Source organism: Triturus cristatus, chromosome 11, assembly GCF_964204655.1.
Source record: "Triturus cristatus chromosome 11, aTriCri1.1, whole genome shotgun sequence".
NCBI classification, from domain to species: domain Eukaryota; kingdom Metazoa; phylum Chordata; class Amphibia; order Caudata; family Salamandridae; genus Triturus; species Triturus cristatus.
The window spans coordinates 434,739,270-434,761,632 of record NC_140594.1 but is presented as its reverse complement, the minus strand read 5'-3'; the positions used below and the strand labels follow the sequence as shown (position 1 = coordinate 434,761,632).

Here is a 22,363-nt window from a genome sequence, read left to right as displayed (position 1 = left end):
GCTTCCTAGTGCCTGAACCATTTGTCACCAAACGGTCACTTATTTCCTCCATCAACAGCATCCAGCCGCACACTATTGTGTCCTTAGTCTGGGCCATTGCAGCTCCTCAATTTCTCCCACAAGTCTTTCTTGAACTCTGTCTTCACCACACGCCCCAAGTTTACGATTCCACTTGGATCCATCCATGTTTTACTTTAGAACATCTAATTGTTCCTGTGAGGGTTTTAAAATAAAATACAAAAAGATGTGAGATGCTTGCCTTTGCAATTTAGGCACCCTAAACATGGAGACTCCAATCTTTCGCTGCTCAGCCAAGTTCACCTGAGGAGTTTGCACAATGCCCCTGGATATCATCCAATTGTACCCCACACTCTGACAGCCTTGAAAGGGAGACATCAACTCTTGGTGAAGCAAGAAGGATACACAGAGACTGAGGCATCTACTGTAGTTGGTAAAGAGAATAAATGAATGCCTCTATCTGCCCAGCAAGGTTTCCACTCCCTCCATTTTTTTGTTGGTGAGCACAGAGTGATTGGTTGGTAAGAATCTGGGACTATATTGAGACTTTCAGGGAATAAAGCTTCAGATAAAGGGGATACAATACTATGGGCAGACAGAGGTATGAGGAAAATATGCCCCCGGTACAGGGCTGGCTTTAGCATTGGTGGGAGAAACAATCTTTGTTGGCATACCTCCACTCCTCCAAAAAATGGTGAGTTCTATGGTTTAATATTAAAGATGTAGAGTATAAAATAAAAGTATAAAGGATATTCTCAAATATCATATAAATGGAATATGGAATATATATGGGGAATGGATATTTAAAAAAACATCAGTCAATTATAACTTTTTTTTAAAAAAATACACTCATTTTGTTTACATAATTATTCACATGTACTAAATGTATTCATTTTGTAAAAATACAATTTGCAGAATTCAACTAATTTTGATTTACAGTCTTTCATTTTTGCCAGGTTTTGGCATGGGGCTCAGGAAGCATCAATTTGGGCACTTTGACGGACCCACTTAATGACAACTGATTCTCACCTTGAGTCATTGTCGCAGATACCCTCCACTTCCTGTACATGTGCTTAAAGTGGAAATTTAGTGTGGTGGCAAACTTCTGACATCCAATACTCCACCAACCTCGTCTGTAAAGACAGTTAATCTCTGGGCCACATACAGGACTGCAAGTGTGTGGCATAACCCTGAGCACTGTTGTCTGTCTTTCATTTTCATAATGACCCAAGCTGTGAAAATGAAAGACAGACAACGGAGCACTATGCTCATTTGTATTTAAAACTCTAATTATGAACTCCTGAGTTTGGTGGCTGTGGATTACCGGTACAGTGACACCGGTATCACCAGCATAAAGCAGGCACGGCCACGTCACCCAAAGCCATTTGACAAAATTTGTGTGAGAGTGGCTCATCAGTATTCATCTTGAAATTATGATTATGATGGATGTATGAAGACAGCATGCTGTGCTTTCTATTGCAGCTTTTGTATTGTGCAAGTGTTAAAATGTAACAAAAATAAAGTTACAAAATGAGGCAATCATTGCATTTAGTGCAAAACAAATGTTTCGTTTGTGGTAAAGCTATGTTACAGGTAAAGAAAGGCCAGGCAGATATTTGTTGCTCATGAGTTAATTTTGCCAGGCATTGTATTTCAATATTGTTAAATTGGCTGTGTCTCAAATCCAGGCTTTTAGGATCACTGTAAATTCATATACACTGTCATGCTAAATGTAAAAAATGTAAGCTAATTTGTGTTGATTTTCCACTTTTTAGATCAATCTGCACAGACTGGAGATGTGACAAGAGTGAGAACATATCCCCTCCTTTTTAATGTCTCCATTCCCCACCATGAAGAGATCACTATGGCAGAATTGAGGCTCTATACCTTGGTAGAGCGGGATCGCATGATGTACGAAGGAGTGGATAGAAAAGTAACAATTTATGAAGTCCATGGATATGAAGATGTGGATCAAGGGGGCATTGGGAGAAAACTGGTGCAATTGGCCTCACGACAGGTCTACGAGACCAGTAGTGACTGGGAAACCTTTGACATGACTGAGGCTATTCGGCGTTGGCATCGGTCTGGCACCACCACCCATAGGCTTGAAGTTCACATGGAGACTGTGGATGACGTAATTGAGTCTCCTGTGGACGGGCAAATGTCCATTGATACAAAACCAGAGACCAAGCATGTTCCCCTCTTGATCGTCTTCTCTAATGACCAGAGCAATGACAAGAAAGAGGAGAAGAAGGAACTAAATGAGATGATCGATCATGAACAGCTCTTAGATTTGGAGATCTTGGAGGCGAACAACCTGAACGACGGCCCCAGTGAGGAAGCATTGCTCCAGATGCGGTCTAACATCATTTATGACTCCACCGCCCGCATCAGGAGGAATGCCAAAGGGAACTATTGCAAGAAGGCTCCTCTCTACATCGACTTTAAGGAGATCGGTTGGGATTCCTGGATCATAGCACCAGCAGGATACGAGGCATATGAGTGCCGTGGGGTGTGCTCCTATCCCCTGACAGAGCATGTCACCCCAACAAAGCATGCCATTGTCCAGACTTTGGTGCATCTGAAGAATGCTCATAAGGCATCCAAAGCCTGTTGTGTACCGACGAAGCTTGATCCCATCTCCATCCTCTACCTGGATGCAGGGGTTGTCACGTACAAGTTCAAGTATGATGGCATGGTGGTAGCTGAGTGTGGGTGCAGATAGGAAAGAAGATCGAGCATGTATATTTCTTGGGGCAATATTTAATGAAGAAAACCTGTAAATTTGTACAGTTTTGATTTAATATTTAAAACGTTTATTTAATGATGTGTGTACAGATTGTATGTAAGCAAATTTCACGTGTTTCCAACAGGCCCACTTAGATGTAAAGTTTTAGAGACCCACATGACGGTCGGATATGTTCTCCTCTAATGTTCTTTGGTCACAAAAATATAAATATTTGTATATGTATATCTGCTTGAAAAACTCTATACATATTTATATGTATGTGTAATGTGAACTTTTTCTACATTTTATAGGAAAACATTGCTCTATATTTCTCTCAGGGAGTGCCACTTTTTCTCTTATTTTCAGCACCTGTTACTCATTTTTCACGATATAGTGGTGCCAGTTTACCGTTGTTGCAGGTATTTCCACTGTTCATGGGACAGAGAGCTGTAGCAGTAATTCCCACATAATTGTTGACAATCTATCTGTTCTATGGCGCAGAAATGGAGAGTGTGTTCTGCGTTCAATGCAAAACAAGTGGTTTTAAGCAGTGGTTGGACCCGTCCAGCGAACCTTATCTTCGTTATCCTGGTGTTGTTCACTGCAGGGCAGGAAAAGAACAAATGCGGCATCCGTAGATATTAGCTGCAGAGTACCGCCCTTGCTTATGGTGCCAAATAACCAAAACTACCCTAAATGGGCATTGTCAGTTTGTCACCTCACACTGAAGTACAAATATAAGTAACGAAGGGACTACCTGAGAAAATAAAAGGGAATGTTTTCCAGTGATACCTAGAAACAATGTTATAATTTAGTTAATATAAATATTTAAAGGAGGCCTCGATGTGCCAGGTATGCAAAGAGCAGTTAAAACCGGTGAACTATAACAAAACACTGTTGTATTATTAGTTGTAATTGAGTAAAGCAAAATCTCGAGGTATTGTCATATTACGCACTGTAAAATACTGATTTGATTGCAGGGTCGGACTGGGACATTAAATAGACCAAGGCAGCAGAATGAAAGTGTCTCCTATTAGCAAATCAGAAAGCTAACAAAAAATTGGCCCACATTTGCAAAAGGGGCCGTTTTGAACTTGGGAAGGCATGCTGTGAAGGTTTCTTACAAGATTTGGGAGACTGCATGGGAGGGTTTGCTTCAGGCAATGTTGTGGTAGTATCGGATAATTACCAGTAAAAACAGGCTTATTAGACCATAAAACAGGCTCACAGTCAGAAAGCACAGCCCACACACTGACCTGTCAGACCAGCGCTTCTGCCACTGTCAAACTGCTCTATGGCCTAGTCCGACCCTGTTTTGTAGCAAAAACTGCAGACATTGCTATCTTTAAGCCTAAAAATGTGAACAACATTCCGGACCGTTCTGTTCCAGAAATCTCTTCCTCCTTCAGCAACCTACTGCAATGGCTTTACCTCTTGCAGAAAACAAAGGCACCTCCTTAAAATGCTGAGCATCCCTCAAACTTTTCTGGTTCATAAATGTGTTTCCAGTCTTTTTTCTGTGTTAAGTAACTTGTCAGGAACAGAATGCACAGGTGAGTCAGGGAGGGTGGTGCGTGAATTGCAATCTCCCTTTAGTGAATTGACTGTAGGAAAAAAGGGCGTTAGTTTCATAGCTGGAAGTCTGCAGACAGCATATACAGTAAGCCTATCCCTAAGAGCACTGCCTGCTGTTGCCGAGCTACTGTAAGACTGATAACCCTCCCTCATCTATCGCTCCTCACCTTCAGCCGCTGACAGAGCTAACCCCCCAAAAGCCAGCTTCACATCAGCGCCAGCCCAGGAAGCGCTCTAACCAGATAAAGCAGATGGAATGCCTCTGCGCAAATAGTCCTGCACCAAGGTCTGGAAATAACACAGCAAGCACATGGGAATAAATCAAATGAAAGGAAGAGACAATGCGCCTGGTGTAGCCCGTAGATAATCAGCGTGGTGAGACTGCAGGATTCTGTTTCTATGAACGACCCAAGAGGTGGTAAGACAAGTGAGAGGCAAGTGTGAGTGAAAGTGGAGGGATCATTTATTGGTCAAGTGTAAGAGTGGTACTTGGACTGAAAGTTATGGTTTGCAGAATAGATACCTCAAGCGAGAATTTAAAGGCAAGGTGGTAGAGGCTTGAGTGGGTGACACTAGTTTTCTTTATGACGGATCATTTCTAGCTGAGATAACTTTTTAAGAAAGCGCAAGAATAGACACACTACAGATCTACTCAAGGCAACATATTGATCTACGTTTTAGATGACTGGGAAATGCAACTAGGTTTTTCAATGAGGTGTATGCTATGGAGCATCTGTAGGTCATTTAGTTAGGAGAATGGGCAAAGAGAATGGGTAGCTAAGCTAATGCCATATTTTGCGGAGTGAACTTGTTGCCAGTTTTTGTAAAACTGACATGACCCCATTTTCTGCGGAACTAATCTGATCCCAGTTTATGTGTCCCCATCCCTCCATCCCTCCATGTCCCCAGTATGGTGGTTAATGAGAGCCTGTGTGAAGTGAAGTGAATTTAATACAGAAAGTGGAAAGAGGGTGATCTAGAAGATGAGTGAGCAAGACTTGGGAAAGTAGAGATAAAGTGGGTGGTGAAGAATCTGAAGTAGACACAGGAAGTGAAAAAACAAGGCTAGAGCAGAAGAACAGGTAGAAATGATAACAGAGCATGAGTGGAAAGAAAATCACGAAGGAAAGAAGAGAGAAAAGAAAAGCAGAATTTGGTCGGATGGCTGAGTGAGTTTCATGTTTGCAATTGGCATTTCCGTGATCTGAAGCCACAAGTTTGAATCATGGCATGATCAACTTAGCCTTTGATCCACAGCACATAGGAAATTGAGTACCGTGTACTCTATAGGTGTAATTTGAACACCTATTTTGATAGCACTTAAAAAAGCACTATAATTTTTGTTTTCTTTTTAAAGCAGCTATTAAGGAGTATCACTACCACAGATCAATAATTAGAGACAGGACAAGGATGTACTACTAGACTATATCACTGTTTTTAATATACTCTCAATTCAGTACAAGTAGGGACCAAGCCCCGAATATCTGATCCTTGCGAGAAAATTGCTCTGGATTGACTTCATCTTCTTTCTATCACCAAATCTGTGACTAAGAAAGGCAGAGGTTGGGAACATCAACATCACAGTGGACAAAGATAGGAAACACAGATGAAAGACGGAGAAACCGGGATAAGACGCTTTGATTTCGGACAAATTGCATAAGAGAGATTCATGAGTTTGAGGTATACAATGAGGGTAGTTCCATCTTTTTCCTTAGAGTTTCAAAAAAAAACATTACCCCGAGCTATTCCAGCATATAGGTAGCAAGAGAAAAAAAGAACCTGTCTGAAACCCAGGACTCTGCAAGTCATATTCAGAGAAGAGGCCAGTGGAAGAACTCTCATATCTCTCTTTGCCAGAACAGGGGGGAAAGGTACAATGGTTTCTGATCATATCATCCATGCTGTTACTTCCTCTGTTCCCATATTGCAGTATTTGCTACTTTCATTGGCCCCTGAGATTGACGCGGCTCTGTCAGCTTTTCGGTAGTGTTCCTTAACCCCTACCTCTATGGAGAATAGAAAATAACAAAATCAGATTATGGGATGTGTCTGCTGCCACCGACATTGTCAATATTGCTGAGCTAACATTCACATTATGCAGTTTTATTGTTCTCTTATGAACCTGGGACATTTCCAATGACCCCAAAACCGCAATCGTCCCAGTATTTGTTCATTAAAATGGAGTCAGTTACATGTCAGAAAACCCTGTACAGAAAAATTGTGTTACAAAAATATTGTGAACCTTATATAATTTACAAAAAGATGGTCCCATTAGGTGTACATTTTCTATTATTAACTCCAATGGGTGCATATGTTTGTTGATATTTAAGACAACATTTTTACATTAGACGATATTGCAACAATGATAATCTTATACTACACGAATGAGGTAGAATACGCGGCAAGCAGGGGTGTAGCTTATATTGGTGCAGTAAGGGGGGGGGGGCACTACCTTCCTTGGATTAGGGCCCATGACACACTGACCACACTACTGGCTGTAAGGAGATTGTTTAAAAAGAACCACGATGGTAAAGTCTGATAACATGAATATTGCTCAATGGAAAGTGTGTGTTTTAAGGTCATCCCCCATGCTGACACCTTTGAGAATTTTAGTCAAGGAAAGGACCTCATTGCCAAAGGACATGCTTAAAGAGATTACTTTTTCATCAGGAAAAAAGTGTGAAAAAACGGAGGAAGAATGGGCTGGACTACTAAAAAAAAAAAAAAATTGCTTGGGAAATATATGGCCGTCCTCAGTGCTTTTTTCCAACCCCTGAGTTCCATTCAGTCCGTCCCTGCCATGAAAGCCTTTGTATGTCCTTCAATTTACCAAGAACACGAGCAAAGGCCGAAAAAGAGCAGAGCTCTCCTGGACATGAACGTAGAGCATGTACATTTGAAATGAGGAGGCTTCGAGCTACACTGTCACATGCCTTGTTTCCGCCACTTTCCTGCTGCAGTTCGGGGCGATGATAAGGAGGTGTCCGTGTCGAAAAACAATGGGCCCGTCACGTTATTTTTACAGAGCTGCGCATTGGCCGGATTCCTGGCGGGAGTGCAGCTGACGCGGGTCCGTTCTGGCTTGGGCCAGTTCCTACTGTACACCCCCACCCTCCCCCCAGCCATCTGTCCTACGCTTTTAAGGCAACACTCTTCTCAATGCGCATGATAAGAAGGGTTGTCTGCGAATGAATCAGCTGGACACTTCACTGGGATCGACGCAGCCTGGCTGAAGAGGGGGGGAAAAAAACTCTTGTTATCACGCGCCAACTCCAGTCAGCAGCAGCTGCGTCCACGCGACCCGTCCGCGCGCTCCCCTATTTATTACACTATTTATTGACTTGTTGGTGTTTGTAATATAATGTACAGTATGCTAAAAAAAAAAAAAGATTTATTTTTGTGCTTAGATGTAACCTCCACTCAGACTTTTGAAACTTGTGTAGAATCTTTTGAAATGTAAAAATGAGTGTAAATACAACCTTGTCAAATGTATCCTCTGGGTTTCTCTGTATTTTTTTTTATATTTTAGAATACCTGTTTGAGATGACGTATTTTCTTGGGTGTTTGAGATGACGTATTTTCTTGGGTCTGGGTACGGTATGGAATCTTCAAATGTGAGCGTGATCTTACGAGGATGTAAGGGCATCGAACAGAGCTTTGAGGTTGGACTGGCCGAATTGCAGGAATTTCAACCACAGCACTGTGGACACACAAGACCTTTATGTTAACTTACCACGTAATATAAGGGCATCACAGAGAGGAGGGGTTAAAACCGCCGACACGTTCTATTTGTATTCCTATTCAGGAATTTAGGAAAGACACTCAGTTTTTGTCGAATTTAAATAAATCTAATTAATTTATCTCTATCTACTTATTACTTGGAGGAATGTGGCCCCTAATTTCCATAGCGAAATTTGCCTATGGAAGCGAAGCAATATCCCCCACCTGAAGAAAGGGTTGCAAAACATGTCTTATATTATTAATAACACACCACCAACCAGACCCTGCCTAAAGGCTGTACTGTGCGGTCTAAAACTATCACTCCCAGTACAGTGTGGGTACCCGGAGCCCTGAATATAGATGACTCGTAAAGCTGCTTAAAAACGGGCTCCATATAATTCATGGTGCATCCAATGACACGCTTGTAGAGTAGGTACCACCTGGTATGGAGGCAAATTCTGGGCAGGACTGTAAAAAGTAAGGACAAAAGGTCAAAATTCAGGACAAATCAGGGAAGAAGGCCATACTCCACTACTTTATCAGTGCATTTATTTACTATTCTATGCATTACACTATTTTTGCACTGTGTTACATATGTGACTGCCTATAGGCATGGTACATTCAAGTGGAGTCATTATGTCCTTGTTCGAAAGAAAATTGATGCTCTTGAGAACAGGACGAAGAGCATAACTCACACCAGAATCTATCGTTTTTTTTGGGAGAGAAAGTAACTGCAACATTTTGGTTATGGTTCTAAACATTTAAACACAATGTCAAACAGTTTTGAAAACATCAACGTAAGAGACTTCAAACCTAAAAAATAGATGCGGGATAGAAAAGTCGAACATACAACAATTTTAAAAATCCAATGAGTACTCCATGATCAACACATCAGTGATGGGCCAAACAGTACTTCACCATGTGCTGTGCAGCAGACCTCTGCCCACAGTGTGGCATGTCCCTATCAATGGCATAGTGCATCACCACACATGGCACGGGCACCAGCACTCTCAGTGTACCACCACCTTCAGCAAAGTGCACCATCACTCACTGTGCAGTGCTCATTAGTGCTCTTCTGGAGGCAGTTAGGGCTAGATCGGGCGAGGTTAATCTTACATCTGGCATCTAGCCTCACTCACAGGTGCCAAACACACATGCCAACTAGGAGTGTGGAGCAGAATCCTGGAGGATCCTGGAGACGACTGAACCAGAAGAGGTTTCCAGAAAATGGTAATCTAGTTAAAAGGTTTAGGAGTACAAAACTAGCTGCCCTAAATTTCCTCCTCCAGAACGAGGGACAATAAGGTAACTCCCATAGTCAAGCATGAAAATGGTGCATATATGGGAAAGTGATGGGTGCCAAAGAAATATAATACAAAAGGTCATTCTGTTCAGAAGAGTAGTCAAAGTTGCGTGACAGACAGTGTGGAGATGGGCCTGTATAATGCTTTGTAATAGATACAAAACTGGAGAGACCGTACGTCTCGTTCCGTGGTCGCGATATCAGCCATCGAGCAATATGTTGGCAATTTCTCTTTATGATATTCCACTGTGGACAGTGATGTTCTGCAGTGTGACAGTGTTAAGTGAAATTCTTGGTAGCAGTGGGGATTGTGGTGTGGGATGGCCAGTGTCTTTACTAAAGGGAGTTAGTGCTCATATAGAATAGAAAACGTTCTCAGCCCTTTATTCTCTACAGGAGGATAAAAACAATGGGTCTGGGTTTTGTAATAATGACTTGAAGCAGTTAGTGTTGTGTGTTCTACATAAAAGGCCAGTATGATGGCATTGCATTATTTTCCACTCAGACATATTACTGACAAAAAGCCCAATTTTTTGGACTGGGCTTATTCCTTGCATGTTACAAGGATGAGATCCCGCTCCCTCGGTGCCCAACTGCATGTATATTTGGTATCCTGCTTTCTTATGTTGTCCCTGGCGTCATGCTAATTTAAGAGTGTTCGCAGAGGCCTAGGCCTGGCACTGACCATGAGACTTCAAGAGCTGTGGGAAGGAAATCACTACACTTGACCCTGATTCATGCTACTACCGATTACTCTACATGTGGGAACCCAGAAGCAGGGATAAGGCCAGGCGAGAGTTGACAGAGAGGGATTGTCAATCAGAATATCTTTATTCAATTTGCAAAAGCAATCATAAAAGTACAATAAAACAGTTTAAAATCATCTATGACAGAGAGGGAGTGAGGTGGATCTAGTGCCATCACGAGATAGCACCCGGGGTCACAGATTTATGTGTGTTCTGTGAACCGTGAGGTATTTAGTACAACTGTGTGATTAAAGTACTTTTATTCTTGTAAAAGCACTGCGCTGAATATTAATTTTATTTTGTCTCTTGGTTAATTGCTGAGTGCTGACATGCCTTCCTGAGAACCCTGTGCCTACTCTCCCTCGCTACCAGAGAGTCATTTGCAGAAGGGGCTGTGTTCTTGGCCTGGGACTTCAGTGACAATTGACGCTGTGTGCATATTTAACGTAAAGGACGGCAAGGGAAGGCAGGACACAATTTGTATATAGACATAGTGATTCGACACGTCAAAGGCATATATTAATCTTGTGCTGGAAAATTGCATGAAAGTAAAGCAAACAAAATTTGCTTCCCTACCTACCAACTCATTTGAAGCTAAAAGTCTAAATCACAGGCACCATTCACACACCCCCGACATCCTCCCACTCTGCACGCAGTGGCAGAGCTGGTTCTCATTCAAATAAACTCAAGCTGAGGACAATCTCAAGATGAGACAGCTCAAGATCAGTATCATCTTAAGGATTTTGGGGGCCCTGGGCAAGACATACTTTGGGGACCCATATACAGAACAAATTACATTTTTATTGCCATTTTCTGCTAATTCGACATGGCATGATGCCAAAAATTACTGAATTATATCTTAAACTTTAATAGGTTCACAAAAGACAGTTCAAATCTGTCTTGGTTGGGATCCCTACAGTCCTTAAGAAGACACTGGGTGAAGAGACAGAGTCAGAGGTAGACACAGTGTTTAATTTGAGCTGGTGGTTTCCGGTGCTCAGCACCAGCACTTAATCATCAACACTGGTGCTTTTCCTGAGTACCCATTAAGGACACACTCATTTACATGGAGATTAAGTGATTTGCCCGGAATCACAGGATGTTGAGCTGACGCAGAGACTCAAACCTAGTCCTCCAGCTCCAATATCGGCAGCTCTAGCTATTACTCCACATCCTCTTCCCACTTTCATGGTTGGTAGTTGGTTCTGTTTTAGGTGGCACTAACAGGAGAAATGGGCTAGTACAAGCTGCCTCCTGACAAGAACCCCGACATTTGTGTAGGCAGAGAGGGAGAGAGGTTTAGAGTGACCAATACAATAGACAGAAGTTTAATAGTGAGAAAGTTCACTTTCCCAGGATCCCCTTAGCAGGTTGGGGCCCTGGGCAATCGCCCACTTTGCCCATGCCTTAAAAATCTCTGCTTCAGAGCACGAAGTTGTCAGAAATGCTAAAATTACAAAGGATGTCCATGAAATATCAATAGGGGACATTAGAGTTAATTTAACCACAGTCTGTGCAAATTAAGAAGAGTGAGTCACCCAATGGCAGAGCCTACACTCCCTTGTTGTGACAACAAAGTAAACCGATGAACACAAAGCTCATTTAGTGACAGAGTGGAAGTTTTTGCATCTTACTGGCATGTGCATTGGCTCTGAAGAGGCCTTGTGCAGGGTGTCCCTTTGCAATAAAGAAGTTTTTGGCAACACTTGTGAAAGCATGTGACATGAACCCTGCAGCCCTACACTGATGCATTAAGTCAGCATGTCTCTACCATGCTGCCACCCAAACTGGCTTGGGTAGCAAGGGGTACTCTCTACTACAGTGGCTGCCAGCCCACAACAGTTACCCTGTGGTGTTTAGGTCCCACCCACAGGCAGGTGGGTCATCATGAGGACATAGAGCAAACTGGTGTCGTGTGGGCTTATATCTTCCAATGTTACACGACCGAGAATCAAGACATTATGCGCACATGAACCGTATTTTAACCAGTCCCTCATGATAAAAGGGATGCAACCTAGTGACTGAAATTTAACAGCTGAAACCAACCTTAAATATTCTAATTCGGGAGTTTAGGGCCTGATTTAATATTTGGCGGATGGCCTGTCATTCCACCAGGGGGGCGGAGCAAATTACTCTGTCGCCATGATGGAGGAACCGCCCGCCAAATTTAATAATAAGCAGTTGACCATTTGTAATGCATTGGCAGGAGCCACGGTCAAGGCAGTTCCTGCCAGTGCATTTCGCTTTTTGGTGCTGGGCTGTGCAAGCATGCTGCAGCCCTGCACCAAACAGTTTTATTTTTTTCTTTTCACAAAGTAAATCCTAAAACGGGATTTCTTTTTGAAAATCAAAAATGTAATGCTTCCCTCGCCATGGGAATCATCTCCCATGTTGAGGGAAGCATTATTAGCATTTTGCTGTCCCTCACCACAAGGGTACTCCGGGCAGTGACAGACAGTAAATAAATGGCTATATGTCTGCTCACCCTCATTGGATGGGTCGACACATAGCCATTTCTCACCAACCTTTACTCCGTCAAGCCTTCTGAGAGATTTGGCTATGGCGTTGATGGAGTAGTCAGCACTGTAGCTAAACGTATGGTCTGCCCTCACTTAAATTGGGCGGATGGTTAGGTTGGTGGTAAAGATACTCCGTTGCAATTGCGATGGAGTGTTCTTGCCACCAGCATATAAATAAGACCCTTAATACTGATATTTATAGGACCTGGTTACAATCTAATTTATTTATCTGAATTTCTATATTACTGGAGCCTCATTGTGAAGCACCCAGGGGGGTGTGGTGATAGGCCTTCCTTGTGCATACATTGCTTTACTTTAGCAATAATACCATGCCCACCTGGAGCTGCATAGTGGCTGTCCTATCCTTCAACCTTCACTCCCCTCATAGAATAAGAGACCATAAACCTCTGAAAGTGGGCTCTGCCAGTGACAATTACCAAATAATACCTGATGCTACCAGATGACAAGTTGGTACAACCTAAGCCAAATAGCCCAATCAGTTACCCTTATTGACATTTGGTAGCCGTTTATGGCTTCTCACCCTAGCCAAAAGCAGCCGTCCTCTCAAAAACATGAGGAAGAGAGAACTTTCTCTTAGATCCCAAATAGTGGTCAAACCTTCTTTAGCCATGGCTGATTATAATAATGCCTCTCAATCCCCATTTTGATACAGTCATATGGGCTGATATAGAGTTTGGTGGAGCGGGTTCTCCATCACAATGGCAACTGAGTACTCTCTCAGTCCAACTGATGGTTAGCGGCCTGATTTACAGCTGGGTGGACCTTAAGTAAGTCAGCAATGAAGACTAATTAGTTTACATCTCTGACATACTCCTGTGATGGCCTGACAGAGTAAGGGCTATCGAAGCTTTGGCCATTAGACTGCCTGTCCGATTTAGAGTGAGCAGTCGAATGGCTAGTTTTCATTGTTTCTCACCACTAGGTAAAACTGCTGAATGATCCGCACACCATGTGAGACAACCCCAATGGTGTGAGAGCCATTGGTGTTTGTATATAAAAACATGTTAAAAGTTTGCTGGACTGTCATGTTGATCGGGCCGTCCGGCAAGCTTTTAATAGATTGACAAAAACCTCTAAATCTGGTGTGCAGAGGAGCCTTGGTATGGTTGGAGTAAAGTACTCCTGCATACCGTCAAATTAATCTATGTCTGCCATAGTATAAATCAGGCCCTTAAATTAATCCCTAAATAATTCTATGTGCCAATCACCCACCCTGTACCAATCAGTTCTGTTTTGTTCTGAGTACCACTATTACAGCTGATTCTGGGTATCTAAATTGAAGCCGTCTGTGGTTATCCAGAACTCATGTACTACACTAGGTTTTCATCAGCCAACATATTGCTTTCGCTGTCTTCTGGGGTACCCTCTGAACGTCCATCGCCCATGGGTGTCAATTCGATAAAATGCATGGGGTAGTGGAAGTGACATCATCCCAACCGGCAGCCGCTGATGACATCACAGGAAGTGACATCACATGACCTTTTGACCCTGATGATATTGGAGAAAGTGTTGTAACATGACCTTTTACATACTGGCATTAAGGCAGTCACACAACTGAATTCAAAATACCAACAGTAAACGGAAGAGTAAACATTAATTGCAAGATCAATAAAATAATGGGCAGATTTCCAATGCAGTTGCACATCTATTTTTGTATCACACCTGTATATTAATTTTCATTGTGCCGTGATATTTTACAAGTGCAGCCATTATATTCCAGGAGAGCTACCTTGATATGTCAGGTTTGCAGCAGTCATCTTCCCAGATACAGCTGACTTTGACACCCCCCCATGCTCCTATGCACACGGCTGCATGCCAAAACACAACTGTAGATGCCCACCCCAGCCTTGGGCCAAAGCTACCACCCAGTGCCTTCTGCTCTTTCACACAGCATCAAATGAATGGCTCAAACATTATTTCAAGCATGCAAGTATCAATCGCCTGGCCAGCAGCAGGACGGAGACAGTCATCCAAATGGCTGACCATATGTCTGTCTGATGCAGCCATATCCTGCCAGGCGATACCTAGGATTTTTCTTTTCTTTCTTCTCCTGGAGGGAGAGGTCCTGAAAAGGAACATGAAAAGCTCAGCAGTAGGAGAAAAAGTGAAAAGAGCTTCTGTTGGACCCACTGCAATTAAATGAGGCTTTTGTGATATGTCTGAAGGAAATCAACATTTGCAAAATAAAAACATTCTGAAGTGGGAAACAAACTCAAAGGAATTGAAATAGACCTTTTCTTCTCAATCAACAGTAAGAAAACAGGGCTCATACGAGCCCTGTTTTCCTTCTGTTTGGGCCACTGTCTTTGAAATCTCTGAGGCCAGGGGTCGTAAAGGGAGTGCCAGGGTTGTAAGGAGTAACCAGGGGTCTCATCTGTGAACCCTGACAATCCTCAAATGACGTCCATGCCATTTCCCCATCGCTCATCCCACCTGTACCATCTAATGTTGCATCCAGTGTCCTGGATATGCATAATTTAGCCCCTGTAAGAAACTTTTCAGCCCCACCCGCTTTCCAGAGTTGCTGGGTGTGAGAATACACGGCCTCATTGCAACTTCTACTCAATATCTGCCTACTTTAGCCTTTGTGAAATACAATTGAGCCTAGCATACCCAGCCTGTTACTGACACATGTTTGTATTCATTGTGTCGATGTACCGGAAGGCTATTCTCTCAGTCTTAGACATCTCGCAATGTCTGATGCAAAATGAAGAAATCATCACCTGCCAGTGCTTGGCCTCTCCCTTCATTGACTCAATAACCAAGGAAAGCAAAAAAACTCAGGGGACCCACAAGGTATTCTCCCTAACCAACACCTTTGTTTCCCACAACAACCGTATCTTCTTTTTCTGATTCCTCAGTTCCTTCTGCCCATTACCTTACCCCCAGCAGGATCACCTGTCTAGCCAGGACTGCTTAGTCAACCTACAAGTTCAATAAAAAACACAATACCTGCTTCTGAAAGACACAACCCATTGTCTACTAATTACTGCCTAACGTCCTTCACTTATGCCATTATAGGCAATCCTTTAGCATCAAATACACCCACGTCAAAAAAGGTGTAATAAATGATACCTACTTTTAAATATAAATCATATAGTCAGCATCATAGGATCCTCACAGATCTGCTTTAGTATGTGGTCTCATCCTTAGAAGGTGTAAAGATTGATATACTCCAGACTGCACTATTTTCTTTGGGAACATCTGTCTTTTTCAGTATTTGTTATTGACTTCAGTTGGAAGTTGGCATTCACCTATTGATCCACACATTGACTCTCAGGGATAAATCCCTTTATGTTTTGGTTACCAACTGAACGTCACCATCTAAGCTAATCATCTTGTGCCTCAAATTGATGTGCTCATCTTATAATGTTCTCATACCATATCCAGTGGTAACACAGCTAATTTACAGTTTGGAAACTGTCAGAACACCAAGTGTTCCGACTCCGCAAGCTAAACCGCGCTTGCCTTAACCACGCATATGCCTTAACCACGCAAAACATGGTTAAGGCAATGCGCGGTCTAGCTGCTGGGGGCGAAAGAAGGAAGACCAATCAAGGGGGAGTTACCTGCCTAATTACTTCCGCAGGGTCCTCAGAGAGGATCCCATAATGGACAAAACAGGGCCAGTAGAGACAATGGTACAAAATAATCCAATGATCAATGACGATAAACAAAAATATTTTGCAGTTTTATTTTCCAATAATCAATATCAATTAATAAAACAATAAAGAATAAATATACAAAGATTACATCCAAAATTGGTACAACAACATAACAATGTCCCACAAAGCTCAATCAGAATGATCAATCATACTAACATGCACTCAAATCAACACACACATTCACATTCTACAACGAATATCCGCAACAGCAGCGGGGTAGTACAGCTGCCACATGATGATAGAATGACAAGATTTTATATATCATCCAAGGGGTGAGGGTAGATGCAGTCCAGCCACCCAACACACATTAAATGCCAACGCGCGTTTCGGTGTCTAGCCCCAGCCGAGGCCACACCTTCATCAGGGCGAAGATGGTCAAACAGAATGGGACAGACAAGCAATCCAGGATAGGAAGAACAAATAAGGATCCCCAGGAATAAAATGACTGGCTTCAATCCAGTAAGGGATCAGAGGTTATCCACATAAATTAGCATTGACTATTCATTTCAGTAAACACCAGAACAGGATTCCGAAAGGCGCCACAGTTAGAAATCTGTCGGGTGGCAGGAGCAAACGGCTATAGATGAGCCAGTTTCTTTAAAAGCATTGAACAGTTTCTCGGTTCGGCAAGAAGATAAATCTACTTCCTCCGCGGGGCGTTTGGAACGATGGCGTGACCGGCATCAATAAGCTGGGTTGGTGAAAGAAGGAAGATCTCGCAGGAAGAGATCCACGGTAAAGTAAGTGGCGCTGGGCTGTAGTGTTCTGGGCTGGGGGTAGTTTTGTGGGCTGGTGGGTGGGTCGGGGTAGTTTTGTGGGCTGGGGTGGGTCAGGGTAGTTTTGTGGGCTGGGGGCTCGGGGGTATTTTTCTGGGCTGGGGGTCAGGGGTATTTTTCTGAGCTGTGAGTTCGGGGCTAGTTTTCAGGGCTGGGGGATTTGGAGGTAGTTTTTAGGGCTGGGGTGGGGGGGGGGTGTCCAGGGCTCGTTTTCAGGGCTGGGGAGTCGAGGTAGTTTTCAAGGCTGGGGTGAATCAGGAGTAGTTTTCAGGGCTGGGGGGTCGGAGTAGTTTTCAGGGCTGGGGGAGGATCTTGCTGTTTTTTTAAACTAGGGGTTAGGGTATTAGGCCTTAGGGCAGGGGAGGGGAATGGGTAGTCAAGTAGTTTTAAGGGCTTAGGGGAGGGTGGGGTAGTTTTTAGGGCTGGGTCAGGGCTGGCCTGGGTCAGGTTAAGGGACAGGGTTAAGGGTCAGGGATTTAGGCCTCAGGGCAGGGGAGGGGAATGGCCCAGGGGTCGTTTTTGGGGCCTAGGGGATGGCGGGGTAGTTTTTAGGGATGGGGTCAGGGTAGTTTTTTAAAATAGGGGTTTGCCTAAGGGCAGTGGAAGGGGTTGGGGTAGTTTTCGGGACAGCCCAAGGAGATGGGAGGGGGTTGAGGTAGTGTTTAAGGGTTAGGGACAGCGTGGGGTTGGGAAGGGGTATGGGTATTTGGGCCTCAGGGTGGGGAAGGGGGCGGTGAGAGTACGTAGCTTGGGCAGAGACCTTAGCCACGCATACCCCTTTACCATTCATCCCTTTTATCACAAAATTACGTGGTAAAAGGCATGCATGGTAAAGGAATGCGTGATTAAGACGCATTTGTGGTTTATGCTGCGTGGTGGAGGCACTCTTGGTTTATCCAATCATTCCTCTATCATACAACCTTCACAATGGCACATGAAATATACAAATAAAGATGTCATCTTGTGTTGTATGTGCCATTTCCTAGAGCACTGTTATATATCACCCCTGTTAACTTTCTTACACACCCAATCTTTAATTATTAACATTGCCAACCCCTGTCCTTTTCCTAAAGTTCTACTGATTCTTCATTCAGTATAAATTTACATGTATACAGTGCAGGGAGTAAAACCTTCCCAATCAGCACATAGTACTGAAAGTAGCCTAACGTGATTTTTCACAACTATTGTCCTGGCAAAACATGCACTATTAGATACTTACTACAGAAAATCTTGCACACAGGTACTCATAGCTAGATGGATATTGGTCTACCGCTGTTCTTTCAAAAAGCCTTCCTTACGTTCTGCATCTTGCTGAATAATGAAAATGACACACCTTTTCACACTCAATGCTACTGCAGTGGATATGCTCTCTTTTCTCTTAGCTAAACCACTAATCAAGCCCAACTCCTTAACCCACCTTCCCAAAACACATTATCCTATTATCCTTTGATATACAATGTGAATACCAATGAAATAGCACTGATCATTCGAAGCTATTACCCTCAAAGAGGCACACCCTTCAGATGTGGTTGCCAAAACTATGTTAAGTCAAACTTTCACTAAATAGGCTTAGTCCTCAGGTTGACTAGACCTAGCTCTTTTTTTTTTTTAGTCCTTATTCGCCTCAGATCACAGTCGACCATAGGTGGGTTGTCCATACCATTTTTCGGTTTCAAGGAGACGTAGGCAATCGAGTTGGAAACCTGGGCACTGCCCGCCTACTGGTATGTCTTAACCCCCAAAATGCCGCTGGCCCCTTTTGTAGAGGGGGAGAAGATCTCACTCTCTTCAGGTGGATTGTGACCGAAGGCTGTTGGTACGGGCTTGCAGATGATGGAAACTGGACAAAACAAGCGAAGCCCAACCCAGCCTGAGAGTCTCCAAAGAGGCATAATCATAGGACCCAGAGAATAGGTTGATTATATAAAACTCAATTTTAAACAGTTTTGAGACTCTATATTTAACCCACCCCAAATCAGACTAACGCAGAGCCCAGTTGAGCAAACAGTCCCATATTGCTGTCACCTTTCTATTCTGCAATCTGCCCAAATCTATCTTAGAGGTCTTATGTAGAGAGGACAGCCATTCTGAGTGCATGGGAGGTGAGACCTCTACCCATCTCCTGCAGATTTCTCTCCTTGCCAACAAAATTGCATAGAATAGAAAACCCCTTATGGGACCTGTACCTTCGCTGCTTATTCCAAAAATGATCAAGGCAAGGGAAATCTGGACTGGGGTACCCATAATATCAGCCAAAGTTGCACCTACCCTCTCCCAAAATTCTGTTAGCCCAGAACTGCTCCTAGCTCTTAGAAGCTCCTTGCTTTTGAAGCTTACCTGATGAGCTCTTTCTTCATAACTCGGTAACTAATAGAGTACATCAACCCTTGACCACAGTCTCAGAACGCCTTTTCAACTGGTGCACAATATTGAATCGCAATATAAAACTACAGACTGATATCATCAAGTAACCTGTGTGAGCCCATGCTTCTCAAAAAGCGCCATGATAGTCTCCCACAGTTTGCACAAAAAATACTGATATGATTCACCCCTACAAACTCTCCTAATATATGTTGAAAACAGACCATCTTCATACAGCAGTAATGAAGAATCTGATTCCTTAAGCTCCCAATTATCAAAATTGTGTCAAGACCCAATGCTTGCTGACCAACATTGTTGATAATGATACTTTGCGTGGTGACCCCCCATATTTTTACAGTGACTGTTTCTGCTGGTTTTAGAACACCTTTTAATATGAGGAAATTGGCACACCCCTAATTTGCATATTTAATTTACAATATAAGTCCCTAGTATATGGTTCCCAAAGTGTGCCCAGGGCCTGTAATTTAACTTTTACCAGTAGGCTGCAGCCCTCATTGAGCCACTGACTTCATTGACAATGCACACATAACCGAAGGCCTGCCACCAGTAACTAGGCTGTGCAGGTTTACACTTTAAATTCACCAGTCAAAATAACCCCTTTTAACAGGTGTAAGCCATCCTTTTAAGTATTAATAAATCACCACCAAGTAAGCCTTATTGCCCATTAATTCAGGGTGGGTGGTATTTAAAACCAGAACATGTAAAGGTTAGTGTTAAACATGTCCTTACACTGACTAGCACCTGAAAGCTATTTTCACTATAGCAGGCTTGGCTGTTCCATAAGAAAACACTTTAATACAATATATAGCTTAGTAAAAGTTATATACGGCTTTGAACAACAACAAATTGAATTTTTGGACTTTTTTGAATATTTATTACAAGTCCAATTCAATAGTGAAGTCGTATTTGTATATTGGATATTGCTGAGACATTTCCTTAAAATAATAGTCTAGTTCTATTCATGAGGAGGGGACAATGGCTGATAAAATGCAAAAGATTCTATGTTCCCTTATTATTAATCATTAAAAGAATACTGTCCATGTCATGTCATCCATCTCTACTATTAAGGATTGTCTATCATGAGAAGCCTTTAGTACATGTGCATTATTAGATGCCATCTAAAAGCCCATCAAAGAACTCTGATCCACAGCAGCTCAAATTACAATATTGGCTGCTTTGCTTTTTAAAGTCAGGGAAGGCAGGGGAGCCCGCAAAGTATCATAGTTTTTCTCCACATTCTAAAATAATAATTGAGTGAGTTTCTTACTGATAGACGAGACAGGTTTGTAGCCATCTCAGGCCTCCAAGGGGAACAGATCTGGTCTATAATCAGTGTGCATGTATATAGCTATATCTATCTATCTATCTATCTATCTATCTATCTATCTATCTATCTATCTATCTATCTATCTATCTATCTATCTATCTATCTATCTATCTATCTATCTATCTATCTATCTATCTATCTATCTATCTATCTATCTATCTATCTATCTATCTATCTATCTATCTATCTATCTATCTATCTATCTATCTATCTATCTATCTATCTATATATATTACCTACTGGCGGTCGCCAGTAGGTAGTTATAGTTAGGACCCCTTTTCCATAGGAAAACCTCAACATTCTATTTTGAATAACTTTGGCGCCGGTCGATGAATCCTCGCGAATTTCTCAAAATAGGTGGGGCGCTACGCTCCGCTCCTACCCTGAAAGTCTCGGGGGGATTCGTCAAGCGGGGGCTGAGATAAAAGGGGGGTCCCAAAACGTGTTTTTCCCATGCATTTTTCCATAGGACCTTTAGAACGAGCTACAGCCCGAACGGCTGAACAGAATTACTAGAAATTTGGCAGAGAGGTAGTCCCTAGGTCAAGGAAGTGCCTTTTGTAGGTTTGGTGTAAATCTGTTCAGTAGATTCTGAGAAAATAGCCTTTAAATCAATATATATATCTGAGCCCGCTTATGGTACGCTTACCGTACGCTTACGGTAAGCGTACGGTGGCGTGCGCGAGCGCGATTCTGATTGGCTCTTAGATCTTAGTAAACATTCGAATCGGCCGAAACCAGGAAGCGGCGGCCGCCATTTTGTCTCTCGCACTGAGTGTTGTTTATCAAACATGATGGCCAAAAACATGTTACGGGGCTGTTTTGACAACTCCCTCCCACATAGTCATGTTGAGGGAGTCCACAAACATCCCCCAAGAGCAAAAACGGTTTTATTTTTTTTTCGGCAATTTCGCGGGGTACGCTTACCGTACGCTTACCGTAAGCGTACGGTAAAAAAATAAAAATAAAAAAAACACTATCCACACTTACCCCACCCCCTGTGCTTTTGGTGGCCGAAGGCCACCAAATGTACAGGGCTTATTAATAGGTAAAAAAAACTAAATTTTGGCAACATGAAATTATAAAATTGAAATAAAAAAAACACTATCCACATTGACCCCACCCCCTGTGCTTTTGGTGGCCGAAGGCCACCAAATGTACAGGGCTTATTAAAGTTGATAAAAACCGTGCACGGAACGAACTGCGTTAAGTGGGCGCGCACGCCTCGAATGGCGTAAAGTACCTTAGCATTTAAAAAACCGTACAAATTCACTGAAAAAACCATAGGTTTCACACACGTTATAGTTAGGAATTAGCATTTAAAAAACCTTGCAAATTCACTGAAAAAACCATAGGTTTCACACATGTTATAGTTAGCGGAAATTTTACTGATAAAAAACCAGTGAAATTCCCCCGTTATAGTTAGTGCAGGCAACTATAACTCACGCGACCGCAATCTTCTGCTGATGACATATGTGTCTTTATGAAAAAAAAATATTTGTAATATATGTATAGCTAAAAATGTATGGAAGAAGACATGGGCATATAAGTGTCTAAATACAGTATTAGCATCAGCAGAGGAT

The 22,363-nt window shown here is 42.6% G+C and overlaps 1 protein-coding gene across 1 annotated transcript in view; it reads left to right on the top strand.

Moving 5' to 3' along the window:
* The window catches only part of BMP10 (bone morphogenetic protein 10), a 100,409-nt gene extending 92,596 nt beyond the window's left edge, over nucleotides 1–7,813 (top strand). The window contains exon 2 of the mRNA XM_085636338.1: nucleotides 1,794–7,813. Within this exon, the coding sequence (XP_085492464.1) occupies nucleotides 1,794–2,743 (950 nt within the window). The 3' untranslated portion in view covers nucleotides 2,744–7,813. The remainder of the gene's footprint in view (nucleotides 1–1,793) is intronic.
* Nucleotides 7,814–22,363: the final 14,550 nt, after the last annotated feature.